Source organism: Talpa europaea (assembly GCF_964194135.1).
Source record: "Talpa europaea genome assembly, chromosome: 3".
Lineage (NCBI taxonomy): Eukaryota > Metazoa > Chordata > Mammalia > Eulipotyphla > Talpidae > Talpa > Talpa europaea.
The window spans coordinates 117,255,911-117,274,804 of NC_140069.1; the positions used below are offsets into that span (position 1 = coordinate 117,255,911).

At 38.1% G+C, this 18,894-nt stretch overlaps 1 protein-coding gene across 1 annotated transcript in view; it reads left to right on the forward strand.

Moving 5' to 3' along the window:
- Positions 1–18,894, forward strand: part of LHFPL3 (LHFPL tetraspan subfamily member 3) — a gene marked incomplete at both ends in the record, with an annotated part of 346,792 nt that overhangs the window by 325,710 nt on the left and 2,188 nt on the right. The window contains one exon of the mRNA XM_084230615.1: positions 18,321–18,557. Coding sequence (XP_084086741.1) covers positions 18,321–18,557 — 237 coding nt within the window. The remainder of the gene's footprint in view (positions 1–18,320; positions 18,558–18,894) is intronic.

The window sequence follows — 18,894 nt, forward strand, 5'->3', positions numbered from 1 at the left end:
ACACTCTCATTTTGCTGGAGCATGTTCTCAAGTAACTCCGAATATGTGTAGATGGTAAACTTCTAGTCTCTCTATGCCTACAAGTATTTCTGTTTACTGTGTTCTCCACCTGATGAATAATTTGGAATAGAATTCTTACTGGGATGAAAATCTTTCTTCTTAGAACTTTTCAGGATTGTTGTATTGCTATCAAGTATTTAGTGTTTCTGATAAGCCTGATGTCTACATGATTCTTGTCTTTAATAGGTGACCATTTTTCTCTCTAGAAGTAGTTAACAGTGCTTTCTTACTTTCTTTTTTTTTAATTTATTTTTTTATTAGATAATAAATTTTATTGTTATATTCCCCATACAATTGCAGCCCCCCCATTCTGACCCCAATCCCTCCCCTCCCGCCCCCGCCCCCCTAAAAGTGTCTCTGGTTCATAGTTTTTTGTTGATTTTGATTTTCACTTTCTTATAGTTATTCATTTTCCTGGTCCCTTATTTAAGTTTTCTAGATTCCTGCTATGAGTGAGACCATCCGGTATTTTTCTTTTTCTTTTTGGCTTATTTCACTGAGCATGATCCCTTCCAGCGCCATCCATGTTGCTGCAAATTGCATGTGTTTATCTTTTTTGAATGCTGAGTAATATTCCATGGTATATATGTACCACATCTTCTTGATCCAGTCATCTATTTTTGGGCATTTGGGTTGTTTCCAAAGCTTAGCTATTGTAAACAGTGCTGCTATAAACATAGGGGTGCAGGTGCTCTTTGGAATTGATGTTTCTGTGTCCTTTGGGTAAATACCTAGGAGTGGAATTGCTGGATCATATGGAAGCTCTATGTTTAGTAGGTCCAGAAATCTCCACACAGCTTTCCACAGTGGTTGGACCAGTTTGCACTCCCACCAACAGTGCAGAAGAGTTCCTTTTTCTCCACACCCTCGCCAACATTTGTTGTTGCTAGTTTTTTTAATATGTGCCATTCTCACTGGTGTAAGATGGTATCTCATGGTAGTTTTGATTTGCATTTCCCTGATGACAAGTGATGTTGAACATTTTTTCATATGCCTGTTGGCCATTTGCATTTGCTCTTCAGAGAAGTTTCTTTTTAGCTCTTCTGCCCATTTTTTTACTGGATTATTTTCTTTGTTGTTGTTGAGTCTCATCAGCTCTTTGCAGATTTTTGTGATCAGTCCTTTATCATTAGTGTTGGGTGCAAAAATGTTCTCCCAGTTGGTGGGGTTTCTCTTTGTTTTTGTTATTGTCTTGTTCTAATTTCTTATTCTGTGTTTTCAAATGACATGTTATTTCATTTCACTCATCCTGCTCAGTATTTAGTGATTTTTTTCCAACCAGAAATTCACATCTTTCAGCTTTGGGACATTCTATATTTCTAAATCCTCCTTACTTTTTAAATGGCACCTTAAACTTATTATTGAGAAGATATAATCAACAATTACTGTGTGTATTAGGAGTGGCAAAATTCTTTTGTTTTCTTATATAATTCTGTTCTTTCTCCTCCATTATTTCTAATTTCTTCAGTGTCATTGTTCTCTTTATTTTTCTTTTTCTCATTCATGTCATAGACTGCTCAAATATCTGCTAATCCTTAATTTTCCACTCACGATTAAGAGTGAGGCAAAAACAAGTTCATTGTGAATGAACTTGTGCATATCTAATTGTGCATATCTAATAGGGCTTATTAACTGGTGGACATCACTTTAGGATGAACAGATAGTAAGCTGACCTTTGGACTATGAAACAAAACTACCAAAACAGGAAGTTCTTTTCTTTGTAAAAAGCCACTTCCCAGACTGTTTGCCTTAGTTTTCTCCATTTAGTTCAGTTGCTTTAGAGGAAATTCCCTAATTATTTTGCATGATACATGAACTTCTCACTAATAGACTTAATGAAGCTAGAAAGAGAATGGGGCCAACTATTCCACATAGCCTTTTTCAATTAATTCCTACTTTCTACTTCTCATCCTCGGTTTGGCATTTCTAGTATCATCACATAGAGTTCTCCTTAGCCCTGGCCCCTGCATCTTATAGTGCAAGTTCTAGCCCTTTCTAACTTGCTTATTCATTTACTATTCCTCCATCTGCTTCCATAAAATTCTGGAAGTTCTCAGCTACTGATAGTGCTCTCCTGCCATCTACTCTCTAGTTTATTATGGGATTATATCTTTTTTCTCCTATATTGTCAACTTATTAGAATCTTAGAACAATAAAAGTAGCATGTCATTAATTAACTATCTCGAAAGGGAAACCTTTGTCCTATAGGTTTTGATACAAAGACTCCTTTCTATTTTATCCAGTTGTTTTTGTTTTTTTTTTTTTTTTTAATTCAGTTGTCTAATTTCTCAGCATTTTTTCTGGACATCCTTTTTTTGTTGATTTCTGGTCTTTCAAAAGTCCATCTTTGATGAACTTATTTAGGTTCTTTATCGCCAAATTGATGTTTGTAAGTGTTCCAACGACTCAGATTATCTATTCTATGTGTAGAACAAAAATATTACAAATGTCAATTAACTTGACCTTGTTCATTATGTTATTCAAAACCTTTAGTTTATTTTCACACTATTTTTCTCCCATATTCTAAAAGTAGTTTATTAAAATGACCTACTGTGATTTTACCACACTTTCTCCTCAAATGTGGAGCAATTTTGCCTAATATATTTGTTTGTGCATAACCTCATGAATAAGGCTTATGGCTTATTTTTCTTGTGAATATAATCTTTTGTGATACATAAACTTCTTTGTCCCATTAAATGTTTTTGACTTGGAATTTTGTTACTCCTGCTTCCTTTGTATAAACAAGGTTTATCTTTGTCCATACCCTTATTTTCAATCTTCCTTCATCAGTATAACTGTGATTCTTTTTAGCACTGTAGCTGGATTTTGTCTAACTGAATAATGCTGTATTTTCATGGGGAAGTTCAGACTTTTCTCACTTATTGTGATAATTGATATATTTCTGTTATTCCTTCCATTTATTTTAGGTTTAATGTTTAACATATTTCTTTTTTCTTTTTTTTTTTTTTTCTTTTTCCTCTCTGCCTAGTTTTCCTCACAAATGCTTCTCAGTTTTCCCCCGGCCTTAGTTTGGGACAGAATGGCTAGGGGACTAGAGTTGTGTGTTGTCCTTTTTCTGTGTTGATAAGGCTCTAATAAAATCCCAATAGGTTAGGCTCTGGTAAAATATTTTCCTTTGAGGGCAGGCCTTGTTAAGAAGAACAGAATGTTCTGCCATAATTCAAAAATGGTTCCTTTACCCCTCTCTCTGAGGGAGAAGACACAAGGGGATTTTTCTCCCATTTTTGTTGTGAAGACCTGGTAGAATTCCAAGAGATGCAACTCAAAAATGTGAGTATTGCCCTATGACTAAGTTCCCCTGGAGTTAAACTCTCAGACTTGACCATTCTGAGCCTCCATCTATTCATCAAGTACAGTTCCAGTTTTCCTATGGAGGCTGAATTGGGCTGATTTCCCTGTTGCTGAGGGAACAACATTGGTTCCTGAGGAGGTTTTTGCTCCTAGATTTGTATTCTATATCCACCTGTCTGTCTCCCAATCTGGAGACAGCTGTTTGCCCTGCAACCTCACTCCCTGACAGTTCTCAGGTGAGTTGTTTACTTTTTAGTTTGTTCAGTTTTTTACTGGTATTTAGAATGAGGTGGTGACTTTCAAGCTTCTTAGATGACATACTGAAAGCCAGAAGTCCATCTCCTTACTTTTCTGTCTTGGTCAGTCTCATCAGTGCCCTTTTTGCCCTGTTAATTTAGAAGTGTTAATTAATTGTTTTCAATTCTTCTAAGTCTCACCTTCTCAACCCAACAGCTCTAATCATACCTATATTTGCCTATTAATAATATCAAAATTAAAAATGTCCTCCCACCATTTTCTTTGTCCATTCAGCATTCCACAAAGGTGGTATTTTTAACTTGTTGTAGCTCCTTTCTACCATATACCTCTCTATAGTAGTGTTCTAGATATAGCTTATAGTGATTCATCTTTTTCTAAATCTGTATCTGGTGATATCATCTTGATAACTTGAAATTCATAAAGTTATGGTAATTTATCAAGCCATGGTAGGAATATTTATACCATAGAATTTGGTAAGCACTACAATATGGGTCATTGTTTTTGTTATCATTTTTAATAGAATTGTTGACTAGTATTCTACTACATTTCTGCTTCCACTATAATTTGTGGGGTTTGCTGGGGCTTTCAAATTTTAGTTCAGAGATATTATATTCCTAAGTATATATCATGTTTCAAATCTCTGTAACATATAATGGACATGAATTACTGATATTTTGGTGGTGGTCATGATATGCTAATACATATCTGAAGAGATATGAACCTATCCCTCTAAATCCTATTGAGTATTATAAATCAATGTTACCTCAATACAAATTGATTTTTAAAAATTTCATCTCAGAACCACATTATTTGAAGTTGTATGAACTTTCTGCATTAGGGTGATAAAAATTAAAGGTATGAGATGAGTGATGAGATTTCAATGGTAAACATTGATGTTAATATCCCAGATTAAGTGGCCCAGCACAATTCTCATCTTTAACAACATCTTTAAAAATTGAAAAAAGAAAAAAGGTAAACATGAGTAGCAATTGTGAGACTACAGGGGAGGGCCAGGGAAGTGTGGATGGGTGATATCTACAAGATCTGATGCTGACCAATATGCTGGTACCTTAGTGCATGATGATTTTAAAACAAAAAGAAGCCTTAGATAAATTTGACACCAAACATTCAACATCCTGGGTATGCCAAGAAGCAGTTGCATCATTACTCAACCACATCACTCAAACACCACCTCAAGTCAAACCCAATATATGAATGTGCATGATGGTAGATGGATGGAAAGCTAAGTTTATGCTCCATTAGACTTTATTCACTGCAGAGCTCATCATTCCCAGGGTATAGAGTGTTCAGTCAGGGAAGAGCCAAAAGCTTATGTTTTCTAACCAGCCAGTTCACTGAAAAATATATTCTGTTAAATTAAGGATTATGTCACCCTGACAAGAATAAAATAAGCACATGCACACCCATACACACACACACAAACACAAACACACATGCGTGTAAAAATTTCCTGGCCAAGTTGACCTGCAAAACTGGAAGCCTTTAGGAACGAGGTGAATGCACTGACCAACAACTAGATGAGAGTAATTATATTGCAACTGTTGATAATACAACTGTTGAGTATTATATTGCAACTGTTGATATCCCACAACACTAATAGACAATAGCCATGTCAGCTGGAACCTGAAGGAACCTCATTTACCATAAGGAATTTAACCATTCCTGATAGAGGACCTGCTGGGTCTTTCTCTCTCCCTTACCCATCAGTTCTAGATACAGAATTAAATGCCTTTTCTATTTTCTCTCCTACTTTTAAAGATTTTTCTGTGTGCTAGCTCCATTCTGGCTTATAAAGATCACACTGACTTCTCCACTAATTGCATGTGCATGACTGAAAACACTTCCTGCAGAAATTAACCAATGTGATCCCATACCCAGCGTGGAAAGGAGGATGCATGAAAAGAAAGGGTAAGGTTTTGAGGGACATAGCTGAATGTCAAATTCCAAAAATTAAAAAGCCAAGAAGGAAGTCTAGAGGATGGTCGGCAAGGCCAAAGACCTAGAATATGTCAGAAATAAAGAAAAGGGAAGGGCAGAGCATGGATCTGAGTGCCTAGAACTCTTTTTCCCTTATTTTAAAGGACTAGCTTGAAGGACTGGAAGAAACAACCTGACACTCCTCACCATACAGAAAGGCCCAAGAACGAGGTGGCTGTCAGCTTTTGCTGACATAGTCCATAGATCACTCATACTTCCAGGCAATGTTCTAAGATCTGGCACTGATCTTAGAAAAAAAAGACATGACAGCCTCATCCAAACTATGAGGATGGTAAATCATTTTCCCTGTTATTTGGGTTCTCTAAAGGAAACATAACTTTTAGTCCAGAAACATCCACTTCTGATATTTACTATACTTCCTGTAGAAGTTATGAACATGCCATCAACATCCCTACAAGTATTGATGTAGGGAGTGTGAGTTTAAACCTTACAGCAATATATAATAAGCATCCCCAGATCTCCTCCACTTGAGACCATAACCCAAGTTCACATTTCTTTTGCTAGAATCATTGGCTGTCTAAAAATCCCTTTTATCCTCCCTGGTAATTATCAGCTCTACTGCATGTTTCTACCTTGATGCTGGTTACCTTCCTATTCTTAATAGTTATATTATACCTCTGTCATAATATTTATCTACTATAATTAAATAACCATGCCTCTCCTCACAGACATGTATATACACATACTGTTTTACTCCCCTCCTCCAACTGTGGTCCTCTGCACCCAGTGCTCTTTAAAATCTTGGATCTGATTGAAAGAACAATAATCTAAGACTAAAAATATTAAATTTCCCCTTTTAGTAAATTTTGAAATTCCAAAGCAAAGGCTGGAGGTTTAAGAGTATGTGTTCATTTACTAGGTAGCCTGTTTCCCTTCTGCCCACTTGGTTACACATTACAGCAGTTAAACTGGGTGCCTTTTCAGAACACAGGTCCTTGGAGAGATGAAATTAGATTTGTCTTAATCGCCAATATCCCCAGACCTGGGGAATAAATAATAGTTGCCTAACTGAAGAGGCTATCTGCGAAGGATATGTAATGTCTGGCCATTCCAAAAATGATACCTCATAAGACTATCATCAGCTGCTGACAAGAACTCCTTAACTGGGAATATATTGCTCTAAAGTTCAACAACAACAAAAAATCAATGAAGTTCCTGCATTTTAGTTTACTGAGATCTTGCGGCCAGTTTTTTCTAAGAATGTCATTGTGACAACTCAGAATGCCAATATTTTAAGATAAGTTGGTCCATTTCTTAAAGTTCACAGGAACTGTAATATTGTTCCACCACAAGGCCATTTCTCAGTAATCGCCTTCTAGCCATGTATTACATTACAAATATTTGTTGGTGAGTGCAATTTTTATATTTTTTTTCTATCCTGCTTTGACCTTAATTGTTGACACTATTTGATTAGTCATAGACTGGTCTTTTGTCAAATTATGTATAGCCATCTCATCACTTGTTAGGTGAATCTCCTTTGTTTTCAGCATTCTAATTTTGCTGTCAGAGGAAAGTTCTGTATATTCCTGAAATGGTCAAAAATAAACTCCATAATTATATAATGGTTAAGAGATGGAAGCACACTCAGACTACCCAAAATGTCAACTCTGGCACCTCACTTACTACCTGTGACATTTTTCAAGTTATGTGATAACTTGATTTCAAGCTCTTTATTCTTACTTTATCTCCTATAAAACGGGGGTAATAATAGGGTGTAGTGAGGATTATGTGAGTTGATTTTATATAGGAGAATGCCTGATATAAGTGTTCAGTAATCTTAGTACCATTTTTATATTATCAGAATATTTTAGAAAAATAAAATACTACTGCATTTTGCTCCAATTTCCCAGGCGTAATTTTCATTTTCTTAAACATTTGTTCAAACTACTAATCTCACTAGGGATTCTGGGCTCTCAAACCCCTAAATAATGGCTCTGGCTTTATCCAAAAATAATACCATTAGTTATCTAGAGGTCATCATTGATAACATGGGAATAATGGATAAGAATTGAAGTATTGAGCTCATCCTACACACAGGCCCATGAATATCTCATGCAGTGACACCTGGACCCTGCAATACGGTGACTGTCTTCATAAAAATAGGTTTAGAGACCCAAAAGTGAGCCCACAGGTTAAGCGCATCAGTACCTACATGTAGGAGATAGGACTACTCTTTTTCAAACTTCCAAGTGTCAAATGGCAGAAGTTTCAGGAAACTCACATGTAGAACTTTCACTCTGCAACCATCAGAGTTATTCAGTGTTGATCACCCATTTTAAGAGACAGTGGAGACAGCACAGTCCTTGGTGACAACATCTATAGGGACGGAGCTGTTGAGATGACCTTGTTTGGTGCAGTTTCAATGGATTCAGCCAAATAGCATGCTCTCAGTCCTACAGGGAACCAATGTGGAAATGGTGAAAGTTGGAACACGATTGGGTTTATACAGAGTCACTAATGGCAATAACTGGTAGCCCAAAGGTTTCCAATGTTTGGCTTGATTCATGCTTGAGACAATTGGTTCCAGCAATAGGAAGGCCCCTAAGTCATGGCTTTTGTGAATATCATTTATTTTGGTCAAGGTGAACCAGGTGCCATCCTGGTTTGAAGCCAACCAACTTGGCCCAGTTCTGCATAGCATTGTCAGGATATTATCAATAGATTTGAAGGATAATAATGATCTTGAAGAATAAAAATGATCAATAGACGTGAAGAATAAAAAAAAAAAGAAGTTAGGTACCACTTCTCTTCCCTAAACCAAAATACTAAACAGTCTTTTTCATAGTTTCTCCATTGCATTCAAGCTGGTCTATGTCACTTCCCTAGGCTAATACTTGCTGAATACCCAAGAAAATGTCTATCTTCTGTTCATTACCTAGGCAAGGGAATAGTGGTTCATATCATACTTGTTGCTAGTGATGCAGAGTTTACAATCCCAGGATCTCTACAAAGGGGAAATGACCTCTAATATCTGTAAAATTTTTATCGATTTTTAAAATTCTTTATTTCACAATCATCTCAAGACCCTTGTGTGCCTCTTTATGGAGCCCGGTTTAGAACTTTCAGGGTAGACAAAAACCTTAAGACTTCCTTTTTTATTAACCCAAAACTCTACACATGGACAGACTGACTTCAGAGTTGTTACCTACAGGTATGGGTATCAAGACAAATCTGTCCGCAGTCTCTGCTCTTTATCTTTCCTCAGGATTACCCTACTCACAGAACACCCAGTGCTGGTGCAGCTCCATGTGTGTGTCTGCTTGTGTATCTACATGTGTCTTCCTATGGTGAGAAGTTGTGTTGGTGGCAGCCTCACTGTGCTTATGTTTGTTGACTACTGCAGTGTCTTTTATCAGTGGTGTCTTTTGTATAAAGGAGGTTCGAGGGGCAGTTTTCCAGGTTATATTCTAGGGAAGTGTTTACTTTCTTGCAACTCCATTAAGTTGCTGAATTTGAAGCACAATATTTTTTTTTGACCCATTATTTGGCCTAAAGTTATAGAGTTTAGTTTTGAACCTGATCTGTAGAGCAGAGAAGTTGAAAGCACTTAACTATTGTTCCTATCCATGTTACCTTGTTGCCTGGGTATCTGGCCCCTTTCCATAAACATTTATTTTTCAACCCATCTATATCTTTAATAGAAAGCTGTTAGTACATGTATCATCATCTATAAAGGAAGCTAGATTACTGCGAGGGCCACTCTAGCATAGTCTCAAAGCAAAGCCACCTCCGGGCATTTCACTGGCAGGTTAAGTCTTGGCTAAACTTCATTTTAGTTGAGGGAAGGCTTTGTTCTGATTCAGGCCTTGTTTGTCAAATTTCAAAGGGGCCAAATTTTTATCTATAAACTTTTGGCTCCTGCTTTTAGAATTTGAAGTTGAAAGATACACAAAAATCTCTTGACAGGCTATTTAACACTGATTTCTTTTGCCCTTTTTTTTATTTTTTTTTTAAGATTTATTTATTTATACCAGCACTGGGTACAGTCAGAAGCGCGGGAGGGTGAGAGAATTCACCAGAGCCAGAGCGGGGAGCAGAGCAGGCAGAAGGACTGAAGTACACTGCTGAGGGGAGCAGCGGGCGGCAGGAGAGGTCTGCGCGCCCTGTGGGACCCTCCTCCAGTGGCCGGGGAGCAGCCTGGGAATCAAACAGGCACTGCAGAAGCTGCGGGCAGCTTCGAAACACAGCGCTCAACCGCTGCACCACCGGGGAGGCCCCTCTTTTGCCCTTTCTTGACCTGGCTTTTGTCTTTACACTTTTTTGGATACCTATTGCTAATTCCTATTCAGTTTCTCTAGGGCCAATTTTTGTTCTAAAGCTATAGCAGAGCCTCCCCGGTGGCGCAGCGGTTGAGCGCTGGGTTGTGAAGCTGCCCACAGCCTCTGCAGTGCCGGTTCGATCCCCGGCTGCTCCCTGGCCACTGGAGGAGGGTCCCACATGGCGCGCAGACCTCTCCTGCCGCCCGCTGCTCCCCTCAGCGGGTCCTTCTGCCTGCTCTGCTCCTCGCTCTGGCTCTGGTGAATTCTCTCACCCTCCCGCGCTTCTGACTGTACCCAGTGCTTGTATAAATAAATAAATAAATCTTTTTAAAAATAAATAAATAAAAAATAAAGCTATAGCATATACCTCTGTGTGTGTGTGTGTGTGATTGTCAGAAAAATAATGCCCTATTTTTCTGTTTTCATGCAAAAATGCATCATGACCTTTCTGACAAACCAGTATTTAACTGGAAGATCTTACCATAGTTTGGTCCTAGCCTAACATATCTCAAGTGATTTATTTTCTACAGTCTGAATGAATTGTTTTGAAGGTGCAGCAAAGAGAATTGAAATGTTTAAAAAAAAAATTTAAGGAAATCTGATGGGGGAAAAGTATTAAGGGGAAAAAAAGAACCAATTAACCTTTTCCTTCGGCAGAGTTTTGGTGTAGCTCTAATAAGTCAGTCTCTCAGAGTCCACTTAAGCATCCAAGTGGCTTACTGATTGGAGGAAGGAAATGACACTCAAGAGGAGGATAACAGACTTAAGAAACAGTCAGCTGCAAGATCTCGTTATCCAGATGTGGTGCTGCTCTGCCCTTTCAATGTGGTGAAAAAATAATTCAGTGCTAAGTCTAGATCATGTGTGTTCTGAGTGATGTTACACATCCCCTCTGCAAAGAGCACAACATAGTTTATTCAACTGTTTTAAATTATATAAGAGGAGAGAGACAGAATCAGTGAGAAGGGAGAGAAGGATACAGATATTAACTAAACTATGACAAAGTATATTTACTTAGGAGCCAATTAAAAGGGTGCATCTGATGCCACCCTGAAAGTAATTTACTTCCCTATGAAGGATGGTTGGAAAAGCACTTATTCTTATTGAACTGGATTCCATGCCAACATTTTTAGTACACAGTATTTATTTTTTCCACGTTTTCTTTGAACAATTAATTTTTGCCATTGGAAGTCTCTAAAGCATGAAAATGTTGCTTCTAGAGAATAGAATAAAATGTGAGCATGCTGAGTAAAAGAAAAGTTCGCTGTCATAAAGCTATATTGGTGAAAAATTCAGTTTTAGGAAAGTGTCTAAAAATGGGTACTCTGTGTCCAAGGTTCTGGCAGGCTTGGGACACATCCTTACTGTGAAGAAATTCCATCGCCTCTAAGGTCATCCCTTGTACTGAAAAATGAGATGTTGGTAGCAGGCTGGCATGAGATCCCTGACTTTGTCTAGCTTCACCAAACCATGTCTTTCCTGAGTCCTATAATGAGTCAGGGCCAAGTTAGAATGTACTCCTTCCTCCTCCTGCTGTGCAGGAAGATAGGAAGTCAGCTCAATGATTTCCTTCTCCAAGTGCAATTATTTCCTATAGTTCATGTAGGTATAGCGCATCAAGTAAATACAAATATATTCCTAAATATAAATAATATAAGATAAATGGTAATCTACTCAGTAATCTAGACCTGTGCTCCCTGATCTACAAACAAAAGAGCCTTGGCACAGAGAACTCCATGGAAAACTGCTGGCAGGGAATCACTGGTACATGTTGCCTTGCTTTGGGTGTTTTCTTAGCTAAAGCAGATTTTGCTAGTGGAGTAGGTGATAGATGACCACTCAGGGTCCTCTTCATATGGCCTCAGAGAAAGATGAAGTTTTCATCTTTTTCAAACCCTGTGCCTGAAATGCATTATAGAGTTTAGAACATGAAAATGCTGCCTAAATAAGGGCTGTCCTGCAAATTTCAGACATGCTTATGACCTACCAGCATGTTTAGTTTTGTGTTTATTGAAACATTTGTTAAAACACTGTCTAGGGCCTCCCTGGTGGCACAAGGGTTAAGATGCAACCTATGAAGCTATCTGCAGCCACTGCAGCACGAGTTCGATTCCCAGCCAGCCAGGAAGCAACCCACATGGCACAGCAGACCTCTTCTTACTCACCCGCTGCTCCCCTCAGCAGTGTACTTCAGTCAGTCTGCCTGTTCTGTTCCCCACTTGTCTCTGGTGAATCCTCTCACCCCCCCCACACACACACACACCTCTGGCCTATACCCCAGCTCTTCTATGCATAAATAAATAAATCTTAAAAAAAAAAAAACCACTATGTCTAAAAACTTAAATCAAGTCCTAGAAATCTAACTGCAGAATTAAAGCTATGAGATGGGGCGTGTGGAAGTAGATACAGAGTTGGGGGGGGAGCCCAGTGGACTATGGTAATGACTTGGTGGTGGATGTGGTGCGATGACACCTCCCTAGATCGTATACAGTGTTGTAAACTAATAACTATGACTTCAATGTAAATATACATACATACATGAGAAATGAAAAGAGACTAGAAAAAAAAATTGTGCCTATTGAAATCCAAAGTAGTTACTTAAAAAAAAAGACTTAAATAAAAGCCTAGTTGATTCATGTCTTTATTTTCACCTGAAGCAGAAAATATTCTACAAACAAATAATGGTGTATAAATTAACAAGATACGTATGAACTTACAGTCATAAACATAAGGATATACACGCATATGTGCAATCTTAAAAAGGCATATATACCTTTTAAAAACATATAAAAATGTTGGGCTAACACATTGTCAACTTAAAATATCAAGCCAAAATATCTAGCCCAAAAAAGGGTGGATTTAATTATGAAATGTGCATAGAACCAAATATACACATATTTATACAATAAAACCTCATAATTCCCATTCCACGCATTTATAATTTACAATGTTCTTGGCACTATATATAAGATGAAATTCTGATTAGGTAGAATACTAGCATAAACCAAAGAAATATTTATACATGTAAAAGCTAACAATTTCTCTTGTACTCAGAGAATAAATGTCTAATTATAAACATGTTCAGCACTGCCAATATTCTAAAAGTGTTTTTGGTGCAGAAACCAATGCCCTAAAGTGATTTTACATGCATCACTATTGTTGATAATTAAAGGATAATAGCATAAATGGTGTTAAGAACGTAGATTTCAAAGTTAGACTATCTGAATTCAAATTCTGCCACTGTGGATTTTGTATGATGTTGAGCAAGCTTTTTGACATTTCTGTGCCTCAGCTTCCTCGCATTTAAAAAAAGAAAACAGTAGTGTTGAGGTTTGCATAGAAGCAGTGAATGATAAACCTCCATCCCACCTTTGCAATGGACGAAATGTGTCTCTCAAATCAATTATGTTGAAACCCTAGTCCCAGCCTGGTGGGATAGGAGATGGGGTCGTTGAGAGATAATTAGGTCATGAGGGAGGAGCCCTTTAAGAGTCCCTTATAGCAGCATTAAATAGCCAGGAAGCAGGGCCCTCGTTTACTTTCCACCATGAAAAGACACAGAAAGAGTCAGGGCGTCTGCAACCCAGAGAGGGTGCTCCCCAGAACCCGACCATGCTATACTCTTAGCTCAAACTTTCAGCCTCCTGGACTGTGAGATCTTTCTGAACTCTAAAGCAACTGAGACATAGAGAGGAGCTCGTAGATGGAAACCAAAATATTCCTTTTCATTAGAAGAAAGATTAGATTGAAGAACATGGCTCTGCACCTCTTATTCAAAAGGAATTTCTAGTCTGCACCCCTAGAGCTGGGCGTACTTCCACTCCTAGACAGCAGCTTCCAACTTCCTCTGTGTAAAATTCACAGCACAGAGGAGCGGACCATATCCTTCGTGTGGGCAAACAGCTACGAAGGTAAGGGGAGGAAGGCCCTGGGCCAGCTCGTCTCCCCATACTCCTCAGGGAATTCTGTCTCTGTGGGGAGGAATAAGGGCAGAAATAGGGAGTGGAATAAGGGGCCAAGGATATTTCAGGAAAATCCTTCTTTGGGGAAAGTCCTTGCTAGAGGAGCTGGGAAGAAATGTTCTCATGTTTCTCTTAGTTTCGTATGAGAATTAACTGAGATGATGCATGTGAAGAGTGCCCCACTTGTGGTTATCACAGAATAAACGTGATGTACATCATTAACTGTCATTATGTGATTTCACATTTGTTTGGATCCAAGCTTTTTGTCTAAAACCATCTAGCAGCATTCAGAACTGCATTGTATTTTTAAGTTCCAATTTGTATTTTATTTGATTATTAGCCCTCAAAATTTGGGAAAGTTAGCAAATTATGTTGTACTATTAAGTGTTTTTCCTCACGTCTGCTATCATATGCCATAAAAGCTATTTTTCCACTTTGTCGCTCATAAATGCAGGTGGAAGCAAACTCCTTGATTAACCTGTCTGAGCTGCGGTCGTGCTTGCACGACTGATTCAGCACAAAGTACACATGGGTATGTGGCCCTCTGCTCGGGCAAATTAGCGCTGAGCATCTGGGCAGGCCAGGGAAGCTTGTCTTACCACAGTACACAACTTTCTAACTCTTCTCTTTGAGAGCCCAAAGTTTGTATGTACATTTTTTCTTCCCCCACCCTCTTTTAACAGATGTTGTATCTTTCTTTTGTACTGTGACCCCATAAAATTATCCGAGTTTCACATCAAACTTTATTGGAGATAATTTGTTTTCTCCTCCAGACTCTAAACCTCCTTATTTCATGCCCTTGATTGTCTAGTGACTCTGTTTTCCAGAGGGAAACGGAGGCTTGAAGAGCATGGCTTCTCCAGACATAAAGGCCATTGCTCAGGCTGGTGGGCCATGTGCTGGGGAAGAAGCTGTAGGAGGAGTCATGAATATCTTTTACCAGGTGTTCAGAGAGGCATTCCTCGGAAAAGTCCCCCATCCCCAGCACGTAGCCTGGACCTGTGCAGGCATCACTTTCTTCAGTTATTGTATGCCTGAATAATTGATAGAGTTAAGTGAATGCAGTTTCCCTTTTTCCACTAAGTTCCCCTTGAGTGCTTCAGCAACATGAGGCAGTTTATCATGCTTTTTGTGCAACAGTGCATAGGCTTCTTAAAGAATGAATTTAGACTTTCCCTTCCTGTCCAAAAAATAAGCTCTTCTTGGATTTGAAACTTTAAGTCCTCATTAGGCTCGTTGGACCAGCAAGATCAGCAGGAGCAGGTGACCCAAATCATAGACTCCCTATTGTTTTTTTCATCTTGCTTCATTTTCGTTTGGAGAAAGACCCAATTAAGAACATTTGTGGGGTTTTCTGAGGCTGTTTCCTTCACAGAGATTATATTCATCTTTTTGGCATGAAAAATGCCACGGCAGTTAGTGGCTCTGAGGACCACTAGCTGTTTGTGTACAATTTCAGAAGAACCTATTGTGGGCATCATTGCCTCTGCACAGAGGTTCCTTTTAGGTGAATGCTTCCTAACCAATTGGAATATGCTTAAAATTGAAATAAAGCAGTCACACCCTCACAAGGATACCTCTATTATATATTCCAGATTAGACAATATCATGATACTGTACAATGAGGACATGGGTTTCTTTTCATCATTCTTCTCTGCCCATCTCCAGCTTTTAAATAGTCAAGAATGTTTCCTTAATATCCTTCCAGAAAGCCTGCTGCTGAAATGAAAGAATTTACAACTGAAGAACTTAGTCATTTCCTAGGTGACATTCTAGGTTTTGGATAATAGCTTAACTGGAGCTAATTCTCCACTGTCCCTGAGGTCAGGAAATAGCATGTCCAAATTAATCAAATGTTCTGGTGCCTTGTATACTCTAATGTTTAGTGGAGTGACGATGGTGCTACATCTTACCGGATTATCAATTTGTAAAGAATTAGAAATAATTATAAAGCCAAAAGAAATATGACTTAATCTTTCATTGACTGAGACATTAGCCTAGGATCTTACAGGTACTGCTTAGTCAGGATTAGGAGCAGCTGCTAATTTCCAGGGGCTATACAAATCATGCAGGTTAATAAGGTTCTCCTTAATAGAATGCCAGGAAATAAAACTAACTATAGTACTCAAGCATTAATGCAGAAAGTAATAATCATACCTTTACAAAGAAGCCAACAGCTTAAAGTTTAGGTTTTTTAATGGCTTAAATTAATCTTTAGTTAAATTCACTCTAACTTTCAAGGGACTTTGCTTTGCAAAAATAAAGTAAAACAGTTGAGTAGGAGGAGTTTGGATAGAGGAATGGAAAATATGTCTTGATAATACTTGTCAGAAAATAAAATTGTTGTTATGCAATGGTAGTCAAGAGTCACAGCTTTTAAAGGATAGGATTCATTTTAAAACTGGATTTACAATCACAATTTACAGATTTCAGTTAGACAGTGATTATATCCCACCACCTCGTGGCCTGAAGGACGCCTGGAGTATACTTTTTAGGCCGACCAAAACCTGATCTTGTCTTTAAAATTTAAGATTTTTATATTAAAATTTCTCTGAATAACCAACTAATCCGTAGATTGATATTAATATTTAAATTTTAGAAGTCTGTTTTTGTAACTTTCTGCAAAATCCCCATGTCATAAAATATAGCATGATTGTGTGTTATCTCGTCTGTCCTCCCAGATTCTTCACTTAAGAATGTGGAAATCACATTCTTTAAAGATAGGAAACAATGGGGGCCAGCTCATATTTTACTGTGATATTAGTTTCAGAATGTTAACCCTGCCTCTGCTCTTTTTATCCCAATTTGTAAAATTCTCACCACCCTGTTTTGATCCTACTCCCTTGCCCCCCCCCATATTATGTCTCTGGCTTATAGTTGCCTATTGATTTTGATTTTTGCTTTATTATAATTAGTTTTTTTCCTGATCCCTCAGTTGGGTCTTCTATCCAGATGGAAACTTCTAAGATAATCAGTCTACCCTCAGTGTAGAAAGACCTTGATGAAGGATGTCTTTGTGGATGTCACCATTCCACTAGTGCCCTTTTCCAGTGAAGTATCTTAAATGACTCAAACATGTGTCACTTGGTGATTAAAACTCTAATCTGATTGTGCCATCATAGTCTTTCAAGTCACATACCCTGGAAATAATAATCTATCTTGGTGCTTAGCTCTTGCCTGTCTTGCCATTTCAACATAATCATTTTCTCCATCCCTGTCACCGATTCCTTGTAACTCCTCAAACACACCAAGTTTTTTCCTAACCTCAGAGTCTTTACACATGTTATTACCTTGATTTCCCATCAACTCCACATGTCCAGTGCCATGTCTATTTTTGGCCTTTGCTTATACCCCATGAAGACTCCCTCAAGAGTTCTTACCTAACCATCTTCTCTAAAGAAGCTCCAACCCATATTCTCTGAGTTCTTTGGGTCTTTCCTCTCTAGTACTTATTACAACTATTTTACCTGCATGTCTGCTCTGTTTTTGTTTTTGTTTTTTTTTGCCTCTTGCCTAACAAAACCTCAGCTCCGTTACAACATAGATCATGTCTCTTTCTGATCACTGCATTCTGAACACCAAGAATTGTGTCTGGCACACATAGGGGAGAGACTTAAAAGTAGTCATCAAATGAATGAATGAATGTTGAATTAGTGAATTAATGAATGAACTCACCTATGCAGGAAGCTCTATACAATCTAAAACTATCGTCACTTAACTCCTAAAGGATTCATTTAAATGTAATGAGAGTAGCAACAAAAGCCACTTCTTTTATTTTCAAAAAAACACATTTCTATTAAAAAGAATAGTTATGATCCCCACTGTGATATTTGGGAAATAGAATATAAAATATTCTCCTTGAATTTCTGAATTTCAGTAAGAGCTGTCTGATGCCATACTATTGCAGTGTTTGTCAGAAATAGAGGACAGAGTGCATTAAATGGGTTAAGTATACCCTCAAGAAACATTTCAGTGCACAGGTTCGCGTGCGTGTATGTGTATGTGTATGTGTGTGTGTAGGAGGTCACAACATGTGACCTAAAGTCAGTATGCCCTGACATTTTCCATGTTATCCTATCTACCTATCCAGCTGCTGTCATAGCTTCTTAGAATCAGCATTGAATGGTCATTCAGCAGTGTTAAGATTCCTTATGTCCTACTCACAATGCGAAGCCTTCCCACAAGTGCACACCAAAATTATATTTTTTAGTATTGTCTTACAGATTGACATACCTTACCTTATCTCAGAATGCTCAGGTTCGCTGTACAGTTCATTCCCAGAGCTCTCTTTGCAGCAGAGTGCTGGACTGTTTTTAAATTAACCAGGATAGGATAGCAGTGAGATTTGCTGTTCTTTAAATTAAGAATGAAATAATGATTTGACAAACAGTAGTGATGTCTGCTAAAATAAAATTTATGTTAACTCCTTTCTTTCTTCTCTTTCTCTAAGCTGCCTGCCTTGTGCTTGGCTGTATGATTTTCCCTGATGGCTGGGATTCAGATGAAGTGAAACGGATGTGTGGAGAAAAGACAGACAAGTACACTCTCGGAGCTTGTTCAGTCCGTTGGGCATACATCCTGGCTATTATTGGGATATTGGATGCCCTGATCCTCTCATTTCTGGCATTTGTGCTTGGTAACCGACAAGACAGCTTGATGGCAGAGGAACTGAAGGCAGAAAACAAAGGTAAGATTGCTTTGGGGAGCTCTTACCTTGATGTGTCAAGCCAAAAATACAATATTCTCCATTCTTTCCCATCAAGTATGACTGTTCCCCTGTGAGTCTAATTTGCTGCATCTTTCATGATACCTAGATCCTAGGCTTTTCTCTAGACTCAACTCAAGAATTTTACACAGTTAATGTGTGGTATTTTTATACTTATCCTTCTGAAGTTCTCTGAGTTCATTATTTAAATACATTTAAATACAATTTTTTCAGTTGATTTTTTTTTTCTCCAAGTTTAATGATGACACTTCTTTGTTTCAACTAAATGAAGAGTGCTTCTTTTCCCTCTATTCAGGTT